Genomic DNA, 17,112 nt, shown 5'->3' on the forward strand with positions numbered 1-17,112 from the left:
CTCTTATATGAGAAATCCAAAATATATTAAAGAGGGAAATAAAAGATAATAGGAAACAGGGAGAAAGATCTTTTGCAAATAAGAGGACTAAGGGGAGGGAGGGGGAGGACACAGACGAGATGTGCTATGTACGTGTGCCAACTCCCTACGACGAACGTAACCATTATGCACTGCAAACGAGTACCGATACATTTTAAACTTCATAAAGAAATGAAAATACCCATACTCTGCTCCAATCTTTTACAGTTAGTGGTGACATTTTATTTTTTAAGAGCTCAGAATACAAAACATAATACTGTAAAGTACTCAAAAGAACATTCAATGTTCACAAAAATTCATTTTAAAAAACCTGAAAAGAGAGCCAAGGCAGTCCGTGCTTGCGAAGGCTGCCCATGGAGGTACTCTTGTAGACGTGGCTTTAGTTTACCGGCAACACTGCTGGGGACGCGCGACCTGAGCTGGAGGGGAGTCGGCCGGGCCGCGGCAGAGGCTGGGATCCGGGCTCAGGGCGATCCGCGCTCCGGGCGCCGGCCAGCCGCGGGGCAGGAGTGCGGGCGGACGCCGCGAAGCTCGAAGGCCCGGCTGAAGTCCAGGGGCAGCGCCTGAGAGCCCCGGGCCAGGGTGAGGCCGCGCAGGCAGCCGCGGAACGGAGTTGGGCCGCTCAGGCAGTTCTGCTTGACGCCGGCTGCGGAGGGGAGCGGAGAGGAGCGGCGGTCAGGTCAGGCCGGGCCGGGTATCAGGGCACGCGGTCCGGCCCCCGCCCCGCCCCGCACGCACGCACGCCCGCACGCACCCGGGAAGCCGCCCACGTAGACCGGGTCGTGCGTGTCGGCCGAGGTGGACTGCGCATGCGGGCTCTCCGCCGCCACGGCGCGGCCGTCCACGCGGAGCAGGAGGTGCGGCCCGCTCTTGCTGGCGTGGACCGAGTGCCAGCGGCCGTCGCACAGCCGGCCGGCGCCCGCGGGCTGGAAGGCGGCCGAGATGCGGCCTGCACCATTGTTGACATGGAACAGGAGCTGGAAAAGCGGAGCGCGCGCGTGGTGAGGATGGGAGCGGGGACCCCCGCTGTCGGGGCATCGGAGAGGGGACACCCACGTGGGGCCTGCAGCAGCCCCACCTCGGGCAGGAACAAGGGAGCCGAGCCGCGGAGATGGGAGTGCAGCGGAACCCCCGGAGCCCCTGCCGGCAGCTCAGCACCTGGCCCACGCCCGGGCCATGTGCCCCCAGCCGCCCAGCTGCCTCCACTGACTCGTGCTGGGGCCCTGAACCCGCGCCCCACGTGCTGCGCTTGCGGACAGTGACAGGGACTGTGTCGGGAGGTCCTTAGGCAGGACCGGGCTGGGCGGGGTGTCCCTGGGAGAAGGAGGGCCCGGGAAGGGGAGCAGTGAACAGACGCCTGTTCCTGCAGCGCAGCCGAGCAGGTTCAGGGCACCGCCGTGGGGTTCTTGTGCTTTTAGGAAGCCCCTTAGTATTATTTCAAGGCAGACTGTGACAAAGATGTGCACTACAACCGCTCAAAAAGGTGACCGAAATCAGTAAGTAGTAAGTCAATAATGGAAGTAAGATATTCAACAGAAAAGTACATTTTTGCAGCTATTCTTCTTCTGACGTTTCTTAGAGGTCACATAAAAATATGCAAAATTGATTCAAAGTTTTTAAAAATTCTTGTAAACTATAGCTGAGAGGAAAGCTGCCTGTGAGCTGTCGTGTGGAGGCAGCAATACAAAATGGAGGCAGCTCTGTCTCCACCTGCGGTGAGGGGAACAGGGGAGTCAAGGGCCCAGGGTCAGACAGGGCCTACCTACCCCACACCTTCCAGGACACGCTGGGGCAGGAGTCCACTGGGGTGGGTGGGGAAACACCGGAGACCCCAAGTCAGCTGGGTAGGGGTCAGCCTGGGCCACACAGTGACCCTGTCTTAAACCACACTCCTCAAAAAGGGATCAGGACGCGGAGGAGGGGATGTGGGAAAGATTAAGACGTGTTCTGCACACACACCCACCCTCCCTGAGGAGTGTGACCATATGTGCACAATTGTGAACTAATAAAGGTAAAAATACCAAGAGCCCCCTTCTTGACTCCAAGCATGAGGGGGCCAGTCTGGATCTAGGAGCAGCGGCTGTGTTTCGCTGCCCTGTCTGTCAGGGGCAGGGGACCCGGTGGAGAGGGCGCTACCTGGCCGTTGACAATCTCCAGGCCCAGGGCGTCCACCTTGGCGCTGCTGACCCCCAGGAGGACGCCGTTCTCCGAGGAGGTGCGGAACTCCAGCGAGATGTTCAAGTCCGTGCGCACCCTGTAGCCCTCTCTGACTGCAAAGCACAAGGGCAGGGTGGGGGGGTCCACTCGGGTTAGTGCAGGCGGAGACTGACTGCTGGCCACTTGCGGCTGCAGCTCCGCCCCGCCAGCACCCTGAGCCCCAAGGTTTTCAAAGTGGGGACCATGGGGAATGATTGTTTCCCTCAGGAGATAGAGAAGCCAGCCGAGACACCACACTGGGGGGCTTTGCATGGCCCGCACTTGCTGTGTGGCCAGGGCTAAGGACAGGTGGGAGAGGGTGGTGTCTCAGAGCCTGGCAGCTGGGCCCTGGAGAGGACTGGAGTCTGACCAGCCTGAGGCGACAGGAAGCCCAGGCCAAAGGGGACAGGTTCCATGCGGTCTCTGGCTGCCCTGGAGCGTTCACACTGCTGACTTTAATGCAGAGACCCTGATGTTGACCTTGAGAGCTAGATGTCCCCCAAAGCTGTAGGAGGTGGGGTCTGGCCGGAAGAGGAGGTCCCGCGTGTGGGGTGCAGGGTTGCCTCCCTCCCGAGCTGCCGCCTCTGCGTCACACTGCCATGCTGTGAGCTGCTCTCCTCTGCCAGGCCCTTCCACCACACCTCTCTTGCACAGAGCCTGGGAACTGTGACCCCAGATAATCCTCTCCTTTAAGTTACATACGTCCGGTATTTCGCCCCAGGGAGGAGAAAGCGCCCAAGACCCTTGGTCAGCTTGGATAGTAAAGTGTCTCACATAGTCTGGGGGATCACGCAGCCCCAGCTGAGGTCACCTGGACAGCACAGGACTGCAAAGGCTTCCATGCCACGTGACCACACAGGAAGTCGGGGACACAGCAGGACACTGAGCCACAGCTGGCCTCCTGCAGCCCTGTCCAGCTGGGCCCCGTCTTCCCGTCCACCCCCTAGGTCCGTGCTGTCTCCTAGCCACCGTGAGCCGCAGGACCTCCTGGCACCTGGTAATACACACCCAGAGCTGCATAGCCACTGCCATCAAAGAACATCCCTTCCTCAGCTGCCACGTAGCACCTGTCCACTGCCAAGGCAGCTGCCGGGCCGTCTGTGTCCAGGGGCCTGCTGTTCACTGCCACCTCCCCAATGCAGGCGGCAACGCTGTGTGTGACCTGGACAAGCAGACGGAGACTGCTTTGACACAGCCAGGACCAGAGTCCCTACACTTCTTCAAATCTGCCCTGTCACAGGGCCTCACAGCGCGGCCTCTCGGTTTTCGGCTTTTAAAATGTGATGGTCACAGTGCCTCCCTGAGTGCCTGACTTAGAAGTGCTGCTGAATATGCCACAGTGACGCCGCTTCCTGTCATTTCAGTGAAGTACCAGGCACATTAAGAATTCTGCACTCTACTGAGCCGTGGGCCATGCTTGTGGAGGGACGTGCTCATGCACTGGCCAGCAGGAGGGCTGGCCAGGCTCTCGGGGCCTCCTGTGGGCGAGGGCCGGGCCTCCCCTTCTCACAGGGAAGGAACTGCCGTGCCCAGGGCCACCGGGCCGAGCAGGGCCCCACTTACATTCCCGATGTTCCGGGCCCTGTAGTCGGGGGGAAGGCCCCCGAGGTACAGCTTCCCCTCCACATCCAGCGAGGTTCCGTCGCCCACCGTGGTCACCGTGGGGGATTCATGGCCATCAACAGTCACAGAGCCTTTTCTTTTAAAGTACTCTGCCTTCACCTAGAGAGATGAAGACATGAGTAATGTTTCTTTTTGTGTGTGGTTCTGGGGGTCGAACCCAGGGCCTTTGCCCTGAGCACGATTCCCAGGTCCTTTTTTATGTTTTGAAATAAGCTAAGTTGCCCAGGCTGGGCTCGAACTTGTGACCCCCCCTGCCTCGGCCTCCCAGAGTGTGGGATGACAGATGTGCACCGCTGGCTAAAACACACGCAGCTTCTAGGCCAGGCAGGAAAGCAAGAGAGGGACGTTGGCAGTGTGTGTCCACAGCTGTGACGCCTGAGGGACACTGCACGATGGTGGCTCGGGCCTTGCACCGCGAGTGGGCACCATGTGCATCTGCTCAAGCCGAGGCTGCCTCTGTACCTTGCGTGCACCCTGCAAGGCCCTGCGGCGTTTCAGGAAGCAGAGAAGAGCGGCTGAGGTCATGCAAGGGGCTCCCGGGGCTCAGGACAGAGCTGGACCCAGCGGCCACAGCCCCCCGGGACCCACCGTGTGCCACCTGCCATCATCGATCAGTGCAGGGTGAGCAACGCGGGTCCGGCCCTTGCCCAGGTCGAAGACGAAGACAAGGCGGCCACTGTGGAGCTGCAGCACGGCGTGGTCCACCTGGTTCTGATGGGCCGTGTAGAAGACCAGGCCGCTGGAGGCGAACGTCCGGATGCTGAGCTGGACCAGGAACCTGGAGGAGAAGGGGAACTCAGCACCCCAGGGGAACAGGCTGCGCTCACAGGGCTTAAAATAACGCCCAGGATCCGGCTGCACTCAGGGGCACACGCCTGTAACCCCAGCATGCTGGAGGCTGAGGCAGGAGGACTGCAAGTTCAAACCCAGCTGGGGCAACTTAGTGAGACCCTCTCTCAAAATAGTTGAAAGGGTAGCTGCTGTGTTGCTCCTGTCTGCTGGGGTCTGCTCAGGATGAAGTGTGAGCCAGGAGGATCCCTTGTGCTGCAAAAGGAACACCAGGAAGACATCACAGCCACTGTGGGGTCCCGAGAGGTGGGGCAGGTGGCTCTGCCACGGCAGCATTTCCGCTGAGCTCCAAGTGGCCCACGGGCCAGGCCCAGCACAGCCCAGCGGGAAAAACCTTCGCCTGGTCCAGGACGGGATCAAGGAGCTCGAAATGAGGTCCGCCCCGGTGTGCTGGAGGCTGCGCCTGACCGCTGCTCCGAGGGCCTGGGGTCCCCCTCCCCGAAGTCCTTCCCATGGCCCGTGCTCGGGGACTTGGGGGCAGTGCCTACCTCTTCCTGACCTCCGTGGGGTCAAAAGGCAGCACCAGGTGGCTGTTCTGCGAGCGGCCAAACTGGTGTGCACCGGGAACAAACCGCGGAGCCGTGTCCACCGCACACCGGCCCTGCAAGAGGCCACGCAGGGCCCTCAGCCACAGCCCAGGACCGGGAAGCGGGGACTGGGACCCAGCAGTGACAGCCTGCCCACGGGGTGCACCCAGCACCGCAGCTGGCTCGAGGAAGCGCTCGCTGACACTTCCTCTCCAAGCACGGGCTCCCATCTTCCACCCTTTCCCACTCTCGGTCTCAGTGGTCCTGAGGGCGCCCCACTCGGGTCTTCACCGCCATCGCCGAGGACGCCAGGGTGGGTGTCCTGGACACCAGTGCCTGCAGGTGGCAGATCCCAGGGGACCCAGGACGGGAGAGCTGCAGGGCAGTCCCAGGGTGCTGGCCGGCGCCCTCCAGGGCCCCACACTGGCCCACAGCGTCCCATCTCCAGTGCAAAGTGCACAGCTGCCCCAAGAACACCGTCCCTGACACTGAGAGCGGAGTGCCTGCGGACCAGGGGCCTCCTGTGGTATTGCAGGGCCCGCCTCCAGCCAGGACTGAGGAGCATCAGGAACTAGGACATGAAGAAGAGCAGGGCCTGGCCTCCCTGAGCGGCCGGACCTTCTCAGCAACAGCGGCTGACGTTTAAGGGCTTATTTTTGTGTTTCTCCAGATAAATCACAAAGGAGGATGAGGCTGACGTGACGGAAGCAGGCAGGGGGCCCAGTGGACGCCTGGCCTGCCACCTGCAGCTCGGCCGGCAGCACCTTGGCCCTGTCCCGCTCCGCTCCTGTGGCCTCTCTGGCCCTCCTCTGCTCTCCCAGGTGCCAGCCCTGGCCCTGGCGACACCACCACCTCACTGGGCTTCAGGCTGGCTCCAGGCCGGCTCCAGGCCCAGCTTCCCCAAGGCCTGGGGCTGGGCCCGTCACCTGCAGTGGCACTTGTGTCCCTCTGAGGGCAGCTGGGAGCACCGAGGAAGCCACACTCACCGGCCTCGGGGCAGCCTGGGGCCAGGATAGCAGCTCCTCGTCCTCCACTTGAGGGGCCGGCACGGGCATTTCTGACAGCAAGCAGCTGTCCAGCTCCACCTGCTCTGAGGCTGCTGCCCGGGTGAAATCCAGAAGTCTGGAGAAAACAAGAGAGCGTCGTCTCCAAGGTGAAGCAGTCACAGTTCTCACAGTGTGGTGCGCCTCCCAGGCCTCGGTGCCGGAGCAATCCTGGCACCACCTCCTGGCCGTCCATGGGCCCAGCGCTGCTGCTCCGTATAAAGAGATTAAAGAATATAAAATGTATATAGAAGAAATACTACATTCCTTGGAATTGTTTAGGAGGAGATGAAGTAGTACTTTTACATAAAGACTGTTATGCTGTGGAAGTTCGATCCTCATGTTCTGAATGGGGGATCATATATACAGTGGCGCCTTGGTTTTTCAACTTAATTCCTTCTACAACTCTGGTCACAAACCGAGTTGGATGAGAAGTGAATTTGATTACTGAGCAATTAATGCCCACTGAAAGCCATCTTGGTGTTTGGAAACTGAGCATCCTTCAGTGACAGTCCCATGTGTACGTGTACCCACCCCACGGTCCTCGCAGCGTGCCAGGGCCATTCCTGAGCATCACGAGCGAGCCAGGGCTCCACGGCTCAGTGCTGCCTCGCCTCTTCCAGCCTCGGTGCTGTCTGTGGTTGCCACGGGCTGCACAGCAGCGCCCACTGACTTCCGGTTCATAGGTTCCCCTTAGGTCAGTGGTGGTGAACCCATGCCACGCGTGTCACAGTGGGTACGCAGAACCCTCTCTGTCGGCATGTGAGCCAAATCACCCCAGCAGCTGAGCATCAGACACTCAGGTTTAACTGCAGTGCCGGCGCTCTGCCTTAATAAATGGGTTTGGGGTTGCAGCTTGGGCACCTGGTCTCTAAAAGGTTTGCCATCAGCGTCCTAAGTGCATGTCAGAACTGTATTTTAACTTCAGCAGTTTATTGACAAGCCCATGAGGCTGATGTTCAGTGATTAGTACATACACAGCACGGTGACCGGATCATTCTAACCTAGTGGAATCCACTCAGGGGGCTTTCAGGACAGAACAGCAAGGTTCCCCTGCTGTTCCTCCTCGGCAGCCACAGCCACGCGAGGCTGCGGATTCTGGCCAGTGCTTGCCGGGAGACAGCAGCAACGGCAAAGCCCGGCCAGAGCCCGGGGACTCACTCCATGTTGAAGACAAGGTCCTTGATGCAGCCGTAGAAGGAGCTCCTCGTCTTGAGCACCAAAGTCCGTTCTTCCTGGGGGACGCCGCCCACATACAGGCTGGACGCGCTGATTGGCCTGCTTTCCGCCGAGGGGCCCAGCCGCATCTCCACAGGCTCCGCCTCATCCAGCTGCACAGTGACAGTTCTACGGGCAGAGCAGAGTCTGCTAAGTGAAAGGAAAACACTGCCCCATTTCAATGCATGCTTCCAGCGAGCTCCTTCTTACTCAGCACTTTTAAATAGTCATGCATGTTACAGTGCACAGCGCAGTCCCTGTGAGGAGCTGGAGCAGGCGTGCAGCACATCTAGTTCTTGTGTCCTCCCTCCCCGCCCTTCATCTCTGGATTCCCTTCCCATGTGAACAAAATCTACCTCCTCGCTTCCTACTTACTATCTTTTACTTTGCTCTCTCTCTATATTTGGGTTTCTCATATAACAGAAGCCAAGCAGTGTTTAAGCTTGTGTCTGATTTATTTCACTTAAAATAAACAAGGATAAACTCGAGTCATTTCCAGCAGGTTCTTAATAATAAATTTCCTCGAAGATGACGTTTAACATGACATGACATGTGAATAAAAGGTGCATCTTGCAAAGTAAAACTTATAATTGAACATTCTCCAGAAATGAATAAAATGCTGTGAGATGTCATGGAAACTACTGCTTTTCACCTCTACCTACAATAAAAAAAAATCTGTGGTTTTAAAACGTGATCTTGGAGGGAAATACATAGGAATGTCGATATAATACAATTTCTTGTTTACCACCAGCCCTGTATATATATTACTGTCCACTAGCTAGCACTATCCTTCTGCTAATTTTCCAGTTATCCCAAAGAAAAGACAAAGGGCAGGGGTAAGGCTTTTGAAAATTCTACAACCATCTTACTCTAAAGCAGAGGAAACTGACTGCAAAGAAGTATTTTGGCAAGTTTCTAGAAGTGTTTTTAGAATGATAAAAACTCGGGTTGCCAACCATGCCACACTGGGCTCGTCGCAGTCATTTAGGGGCACACTGAGCCCTCACGGGGCCCACTTTTGCACTCGAGCCCTCCCCTCCTGCCTTGCGGGCCACCGTACCTCTGTGTCCTCACCACGGAGACCGAATGCTCCTGGCCATCGCTGTAGGAGCCCGAGGGAGCGTGCACCAGGGCCTTCCGCAGGCTTGTTCCATCCCCGAGACTGACGTGCACTTCCACGTGGCCATCGACCAGCATGATGGCAAAGAACGGCTGCGGGGAAGAGAGTCCCACACAAACGCATCATGGAACGACGCTGAAGCCTTCATCTCCCGCAGGTGGTGTAGGAATGAATGTGAGCACACAGTGAGCCATTTCTTCAGACTCTACCAACTCTCACAGCTGTTTCAGACTTTGCATTTTACTTTCTAATCCCTCTCCTATCATTTATATTGTTCATGTGCTATTTATTCTCATTAACCATGTCACAGATTCCCATTGTTATGAAGCCTCACATACACTATTTACTGTTTCATAATGGACCAACAAGTGGATGTAATTTGGGGAATTTTTCTCACGTTTCTAAAAGCAGCATTAAGGAGCTGATGGGTTTGAAAATGTCTGAAGGTCTATAAAGTTTCTGCTGCGTTGTATCACAAACACACACACACACACACACACACACACACACACACACACACACTGGTAGAAGGAAAGTTTGGCAAGTCCTTTGAAAGTTAAACACAGGGCCGGGGATTTAGCTCAGTGGTTCCGGTGCCTGCCTCGAAAGTTCCCAAGTTCGATCCCCGGTACCAAAAAACAAAAAAAGTTAAACACAGAATTAACATATGAGCAGCAATTCTGGTCCTAGGAATAGACTCCGAAGAACTGAAAACAGGGACTCAAACAAATGTTCACAGCCATGTTATTCATAATAGCCTAAAGGCAGAAATAACCCACTGGGCATCTCAGGATTAACGTGGAAAACGTGCTGTGTAAATGGAGGGAAATATGACTCAGTCACTCAAAAGGAACGAAGTGTAAGACGAGTGACACTGTGATCAGACCTTGCAAACGTGCTAAGTGAAACACACAGAGGTCACATCCTGTGTGACCCGATCCACATGAAATATCCGGGACAGGTTAAATCGAGCCGTAGCCACAGGAGGCAGACTGCTGACTGTCTGGGGCAGGAAGGGGAGGTGGGGAGTAACCCCTTACTTTCTGGGGCACAGGCTATTAATTTGGGGGGTACAAATATTTGGAACTAGATGGTGAAGGTAGCTTCACAATACTGTGAGTGCACTAAAGTGTTTGCTTTAAAATGATTAATTTTAAAGCCAAGTGTGGTGGCACGTGCCTGTAACCCAGCACTAGGGAGGGTGAGGTAGGAGGGTCACTGTCAGTTCAAGGCCAACTTGTCTTAAAAAAAATGTATGTATATGTATGTGTGTGTGTGTGTGACTTTTATGTTATTTGAATTTTACCTCAATTTTAAAAAATGAGCACTCACACCCACAAACCAATCTCAGTCTTGGCCAGCCCTTCTTCAGTGCCTCATGCTGCAGTTGGGATCCGCAGAGCGATGCTCCAGGCCCAGCTTAACAGTGTGTGGCCTTGGCCTCTCTGGAGGCCACAAACAGGAGAAGCTGCCTGTGCTCTGCCCCGTGGTGATAATGAGGCAGCAGTGTCTGTCAAGCGCCTCCCCAGGAGAGCCTCCTGCTGCAGGAACTGCAGGTGTGTGGCTGCCTTGGGTGGGAGGACCATTAGTGTCCCCTGTGTCCCTTCCAACTAGGGGAAGGAGGCCGGCTGCTGCGGTGCTCACCGCGGGTCATGCTCCTGTCTGCCTCTTCTGAGCTTGTAGCAGAGAAAGACAATCACAGTCCAAGCAGAACTGAAGGACCTGCTGTGAGCCTTAAAATGAAGAGCAACGAACACAATGCACGACTCACAACATGCAACTCGTGAAGTCACTTTAATCGGCGCAGGATGGAAAAGACTTTTTTTCTTGGTCACTAGGCAACGAAGACAGATGAGCAGCGCCAGAGATCACTGGCTTGGGAAGGGAAGCCGCTGGGCAGCGATCACTTCCACCCACTTACAATGCACAGACAGACACCCGGGAGCAGCTACTCACCACGTTTGTGGGCCGCCTGCCCTGCTTCTCCGAGGCCCGGCCGATGGCAGCCAGAATGAGGCCGGTGCTGTTCTGGGTGGCAAATGTGGCCAGCACCCCGGACTCTGGGGACAGGGGCCTGGGTGGCAGCTCCACGTAGCCACCTCTCAGAAGGCTGACACTGTGAATGGGCTGGGACAGAGGGCAGGGGGTGAGCCCTGCTGCAGGTGGGGGCCGCCCACTCTGCCTGCCTCTTTTCCACCCACCCGGTGGCTGACTTCCAGTGAGCCCCGTATTAGTGACAGCGTTCCCACCTCCAGGACGCAGCCTTTGCCCACACCGTAGGAGTTCCGGAGCAAGTCGAAGGTGGACCTGGATATTTCCAGGTTCTTGATGCAGCCCACATAGCTTTTGCTCATCACACCTTTCCTACAGGGAAGGACAGGAGAACAACTGCAGTGGAATTTGGGGATTGTAATCCCACTTCTGGAAGACTAGTGGAAAAGCCGTTTCCATGTGTCACTGAGGACACCTGAGCCGACCAAGGCTTGGGCTGTAAATATCCACTGAGCTGGTCACATTCGGTGCTCCCACTCCCTGGGGCTATGCTGTCTGCACTGCTGGTCTCTCACACAGGTTTTCCTTCTTAATAGTGTGCAAAAACCTTACAGCTTCATTTGTCCAACCCGAAATTACAAAACCGAAGACAGTGAAACCCAAAGCATTGACATAAATCATCAAAGTCAGAAAGTGAAGCAGGAGTGAGTGCTGTACAAGGGTCCCATGGCCTCCCGCTCTGCCACCCAGCTGCTGGTGCTGGCCTTTCTGCTGTCACGCACACCACTCACTAATTACACAAGGGAGAATCCAGAGAAGCCTGCAGAAGGCATAACTTGGGTGTTCTTCGTTTTTGTTTTTTCTTTTCGGCACACAAAGAGATTCTACTACAGAGATGAAGCGTGACAGCAAGCAGGTAGGCAGGGTCTCTATATACCACGCAGGAACAAGGTTTGGATGTTCTAAAGGCAATAAATACAAACTCTGCTGAGGTTGCTTCATTCCCAATTAATGTGGCATGTAACACTTTGAGTAAACACAAATGTTACGGGTTTAGCTGTGTTCTCCACAAATGTTCAGTCTTAATTCCCAGTATCCACAGATACAACCTTATATGGAAGCAGAGCCTCTGCTGAAGTCAGTTAGGATGAGGTCATTAGGCTGGGTCTAACTCCACAGGCGTCCTTATAAAAAGGGAACAGAAGGACATAGGCAGAGAGGGAAAGCCACAGGGAGACGCCGTCTTCGAGGACAGGGCGCGGCAGGCTGTGGGAGAGATTCGCTCTCACAGCCCTCAACAAGGAAGCAGCCTGTTCCCAACTCAGTTCTGGACTTGTAACCTCCAGAACTGCGAAAGGAGACATTTTCTGTTGTTTGTGGTATTTTGTTACAGCAGCTCTAGGAAACTAATACATCTGCTCACCGGGGACGATCCTACCTGGGAATTCTCGACCTAGGCAGGCCGCCCACGTATATTGGATCCTTATCCAGCCGGTTGAGGTCAGAAGAGGCTCCTGGGGATTCGCCTTGCTTGGTCTCTCTGTCGCTGGTGTTGTAGACATCGGTAACGGCCAGGAGCCCTGAAAGGAGCCGAAGAGGAAGAGGTAAGGGGACAGTCACCTTTACACTACAGTAAATGCAAGCTTCCGTCAACAAAGTTCATTTTACAAGGCCACATTCTTTTTTCTTCTTCTTCTTCTTCTTTTTTTTTTTGGTACCGGGGATCGAACTCGGGTCCTTGAGCTTGCGCAGCAGGCAGCGAAACCACTGAGCTAAATCCCCGGCCCCAAGGCCACGTTATTTTAAAGTCTACAAATTCGAGCAGCTAATGTTCTCGCCTATTCTACAAAACTCTGTAAATCCAGACTACACATTGCTAAGTGAGAAAACAGAAGATTTGCTTACTTGACTCCAATTCAGCATTTATATGAACCCATAGACAGAGTTTATAATATTCCTCCAGCAAAATGCATTCCAAAGCCAACAGTGGCTTTCAATTGCTACGTCATTTGAGAATGTTGTGTGGCCCACCGGTTAGGGTGATGGACTGGAATACCATTCGAGAACACCAGGAAGCTAGTGCAGAGTAAGACTGCTGATTCTGGAAAGGCATCTATCCTTACAAGGCGACCAGCAGCAGAGTCCACCTGCGCCCTACCTTGCTTCCGGTTTCGCTGGAAGGCGATTTTGTACCAGGTCCCGTTGTTGTACCGCCGGTCCGTGGTAAGAGAGAGAGGTCCTGAACCCAGATCAACCATAACTCTGACTCTGCCGTGGACCAGCTCGACGGACACAAAGTCTTTCTGCAAAGGAGAGATCAGTATCCCGCAGCTGCGTCTTTATCCCAAGACTCCCTCTCCCTGTCAGTCAGGGCTGGCAGAAACCTGAAGTCAAACTGGGGAAACAGCAGTGGGTCCCGTAACAAGAGATCTATGCTGCCAAACTAAAAATGTCCACCATGGCTTCCTAGAACACCACCCAAACACAGAGGAGACACTGCTCATGGATACAAGCCCGCAGTTCACTCAGACATACAATCTCCTCAGTCTTGTTCACTTAGCCTGACAAATGGACGGATCCTAAAAAGGAAACCTGCAGACTGAGACCGGGAGGACCAGCCAGTGCATGAGGTGCAATGGGAATGCGGGCTCCTGGCCTTGGGACTCGAGTGCAGTCACTGTGGTCACAGTGAACAGATTGAGGCTTTTATCCAACTCAAATTTAACGCCAAGTGCTTAACTGCCACCTGTGACCAAAAGCCATGTTTCTACTTGGTATCTTCCAAGTTCTTCCCAAAGGTTCTTCATGAATTCATTGATAGAGGAAATGCTTTTACACAGGGAGACTGGACAGCATACATGAGTATACTGTATTGTATGGGCTCATAAAAATCGCATAGCATAAATATGCACATACTCATTAGCAAAGTCTGTCTCCTCCAACAAACAACCTCACGGCCATCCAAATATCCCTTGCAGAGGGCTCAGCGCCCCATGAAGACTTACGGTGCCATTTGAAGCCAGGTAGAGAAGCAGCCCGCTGGGGGAGAAGGTGTTGAAGAGCATGACAATCTGAGTCACGGTGGCCCGCATGGTCTTCTCCACCACGGAGTACCCACTGCCATCAAAGTGGAAGGACGAGTCTTCATTCTGTGGGCTGCAGAGCAGAAGAAATGAAATCCCACCCTCCAGGGAGGCTGAGGAGCCAAGCACTCTGTTTACCGGTTCTCCCTCCCCAAAATGATGGTAGAGCCATTATTTTCGTTATTTGACAGCAAGAGTAAAATACAGCACAAGGTGAATGTCCCTCATCTGAGAATCTGAAATCCAAAACACTCCAAAATTTGAAATATTTTGAGCACCAACGTGCTGTCTCAAGTGGAAAATTCCACACCATGAAACTGTATCATGCACATTATTAAAAATTAGTGTCTAAAACTACCTTTGGGCCATGTGGTATATGAAACATAAATGAACTTCATGTTTAGATTTGGGAACCCTCCTCAATATATCTCATTATATATATGAAAATATCTCCCCCCCACCCAAAAAAATCCAACTCTGAAACAATTCTGGTCCCAAGTATTTCAAACAAGGCATATTCAACCTATATTTGAAAATATACTTGCCATAAGATTATGCAACACAAATGCCCAGCTGCTTCATAAAGAAAAGAAAGTTAACGTGGGCAGAGTTCACTGCAATAAAAAGAAGTTTCTTAGCAGGAAGATGGTTGCTATCAATACTTCCCCTCATCAGTAGCTGCATGTGTCAACTCGCTCTGCTCTCCTGCTACGTAACTGTCCTTCATCGCTGCTGGTGCAGCCTGCACGCTGGCATTTCTGACTCTTTGCTGGCCTTACCTGCGCCTCAGGTAAAGGGCCCGGGATGAGAAGGAGTGCCCGTGAACACGAAGGAACCTTGCCCCTCACAGCTAACACAGGACCATGTGCCCTGTTGGAAATTCGCCGCTGCTTTAAGGTGTTCTAATAGCGAGCGAGTGATCTGGACCCAGAGCAGGGACAGAGCGAGGGCTGGGCGTTATCCACGTCGGAAGCCCCAAGTTGCTGGGAAGCTGACGGCTCCAAGTCGGAACACACAGCGTGCTCCCCTGACGGCGGGACTTCCCAAGGTCAGGGATTTCCAACACTCACCCAGGACAAAACTGTAGCTTGCACCTTACATTTATTGTTGAGAAAATAACCCTAGATATTTATCTAGGAAGCAACGTCCTGTCACTACAAGAAAACAGTGAAGAACGGAGCTGCGTGTCAGATTTAACTGCATTAAAGTACTTTCAGGAACAGCGGGTTTTGTGTTCGTCAGGCTCACTCTGCGAGGGGGGTAAGACAAATACAATCACCTCCTCTTCTAGAGGAAGAAACCAAACCTCAGTGAGGTGAAGAGACAGATGCAGAGTCCCAGCGAGAAATCTGGGGAGAGACCCGAGCCCAGAGCCTGAGAAACTCCCGCTCCAAACCCAATGCTCTTCCTTCTCCTCAGGCTGCAATAAGCGAGGCCATACATTTTTAGGCAAGTTAAGGGGGGGGGTGCAAATAAAAGGCTTAAATCACAAAACCCCAAGCTTGAGCCATGACAGAAAACAGACCTAACAATGAAAACTCACCGTGGTTTTCTTTCCCTGCACAACACAAGCCGCGTCTAACTGACCTGGTCACCCTCACTGTCAGTGAGGGACGCCTATCTGACACAGCGGTGGCCACCAGAGAAATCCTATGGGACACTGCGTTTCCCCCCAGAGGAGGAGCCCATACGCTGGAAAACCGGTCTTAGATACCTCGTTACAAGGAGAGGTGTTGAGCTCACTACGACGGTTATTAAATGCCTTCCTTTGGGTCAATACACCCAGAAAGACGCTAGCTGTTCTGCATTTCAAAGGTATTTTATCTCCAGGGTTACAGAACCGGGTTAGGAATAAGAAAGTACTTATCTAAAAAAATCAACTGTATATACATACACAATAAATTCAAGCATGTTTAGAATAAAAATCTTTTTGTCTATTTTTTGTGGGGTTTTTTGAGATATGGTCTCTCTTTGTAGTTCAGGCTGGCCTTGAACTATGTCTTCCAGGTTGGCCTCAAACTCTCGATGATCTTCCTGCCTCAGCCTCCACAGTGCTGGGACCACAGGCGTGCGCCACCACACCCGGCAAAAATAAAAATCTACGATGATTTACCCAAGGTTTAACTATGGCTCTCTGAAACAGAACGGTGTTTGAGAAGATACCTGAAGTTTCTGGATAGTGTGGTCTCTGATCAGAACACACAAGACACAGCAAAAATGTTGACACTAAAAATGACACCCTGTTGCCATTAACATCACGCCCCCTGCACTGAGGTGGCTGACGTCATGAACCCCATCCCTCCTCGTAAGTTCTTCCCCAAGTCCTCAGGGGACAGCAGGACGACAGTGTGCAGACGCCTTACCTTCGGAAGCAGCCCTGGCACTGGCCCTCACGCTCAATGTAGTTCCACAGGCCAATGGGCCGGCCGTTCAGGTAGGCCTCCCCCATGCAGCCTTTAAAGTGGGTGACCTTCACGGCCGGAGATTTCTAAGGCAGACAAACATGCAGAAACCGAGGGAGAAATTCTCTAAGTACACGGAACTTCTCCCCGGGAGCTCCTGCCTAACAGATCCGAGTTCTGAGAGGACGGCATGCAGAAAAACCAGGAGTGTGTACGTGACACCCTAAAGGACTGAGGACTGGACAGGATCTTAGAGATCACACCTCAGTGATCCAGCTGGGTCGCTGGAGAGAAAGACCCAAAAGGGAGAGAGAACCTCGCTCGCCCACCAGAGCCAGGTCCTTGTCACTCAACTTCGTGGGGGCCAGGACCATGGATGGCATGGAATTGACCCCACGCACTCTTTCGAGAAACAACCATCAGTGTTAGTCTAGCACCAGAGTTGCAGCAGAGACACAGACGTCACAGAGATTAATACAAAATACTGAATTCCCCGTTTCAACATTGGAAGGGAAGGCCAAATAGCAAACTGAACATGAGCTTCTCTCCCTTCACATGGTGACCAAGCGTGATCCACCCCCGGCAGAACAAGCCCAGCCCTGCACGTGCGTGGCCGCAAAGCACAGGAAGAAGAGCAGTGAAAGCCTCAGGTGCCCACGACATGTGCAGCGATTTCACGTCTCATTTCCATGCACAGGCGAAACCAGCCGAGCAGTGCTGTTCTGGCTTGCACAGTGTCACCTTGATCTGTCCTCCGAGTCCTCCGACGAACACGAGTGTGGAGTTGTTCACATCCAGAACTTTCGCCGCCCCTGGGGACCTGCTTGTCTTCACCCGTGGCTCCTGAGTCGAGCTTGTGTCCTTCACGCTCAATGAGCCAACGTTCCCAAACCTGAGTCATGAAGCGTGGCAGAAGGAATTTTCAGAAGCTCACACTCACACAGACAGACACACTCACACACAAAGACACACACACGTGTCTGAATTCTGAAAACATAAGAAGACCCCACTAATGGTGAT

The 17,112-nt window shown here is 53.9% G+C and overlaps 1 protein-coding gene across 7 annotated transcripts in view; it reads right to left on the bottom strand.

The window, feature by feature from the left end:
- Window positions 1-235: 235 nt before the first annotated feature.
- Window positions 236-17,112, bottom strand: part of Lama1 (laminin subunit alpha 1) — a 132,103-nt gene continuing 115,226 nt past the window's right edge. For all 7 annotated transcript variants that reach the window (XM_087194848.1, XM_021265232.2, XM_004853311.3 and 4 more), the window contains 17 exons: window positions 16,834-16,984; window positions 16,054-16,178; window positions 13,613-13,763; window positions 12,766-12,910; window positions 12,046-12,187; window positions 10,865-10,979; window positions 10,572-10,742; window positions 8,556-8,707; window positions 7,439-7,624; window positions 6,221-6,356; window positions 5,196-5,308; window positions 4,447-4,636; window positions 3,799-3,957; window positions 3,244-3,397; window positions 2,176-2,309; window positions 794-1,016; window positions 236-685 (listed from right to left, as the gene is read on the bottom strand). In XM_087194848.1, the coding sequence (XP_087050974.1) occupies window positions 504-685; window positions 794-1,016; window positions 2,176-2,309; window positions 3,244-3,397; window positions 3,799-3,957; window positions 4,447-4,636; window positions 5,196-5,308; window positions 6,221-6,356; window positions 7,439-7,624; window positions 8,556-8,707; window positions 10,572-10,742; window positions 10,865-10,979; window positions 12,046-12,187; window positions 12,766-12,910; window positions 13,613-13,763; window positions 16,054-16,178; window positions 16,834-16,984 (2,629 nt within the window). In that variant the 3' untranslated portion in view covers window positions 236-503. The remainder of the gene's footprint in view (window positions 686-793; window positions 1,017-2,175; window positions 2,310-3,243; window positions 3,398-3,798; window positions 3,958-4,446; window positions 4,637-5,195; window positions 5,309-6,220; window positions 6,357-7,438; window positions 7,625-8,555; window positions 8,708-10,571; window positions 10,743-10,864; window positions 10,980-12,045; window positions 12,188-12,765; window positions 12,911-13,612; window positions 13,764-16,053; window positions 16,179-16,833; window positions 16,985-17,112) is intronic.

This window comes from Heterocephalus glaber, unplaced genomic scaffold, assembly GCF_053883595.1.
Source record: "Heterocephalus glaber isolate CG9 unplaced genomic scaffold, H.glaber_assembly_v1.0 deba00000331, whole genome shotgun sequence".
NCBI classification, from domain to species: domain Eukaryota; kingdom Metazoa; phylum Chordata; class Mammalia; order Rodentia; family Bathyergidae; genus Heterocephalus; species Heterocephalus glaber.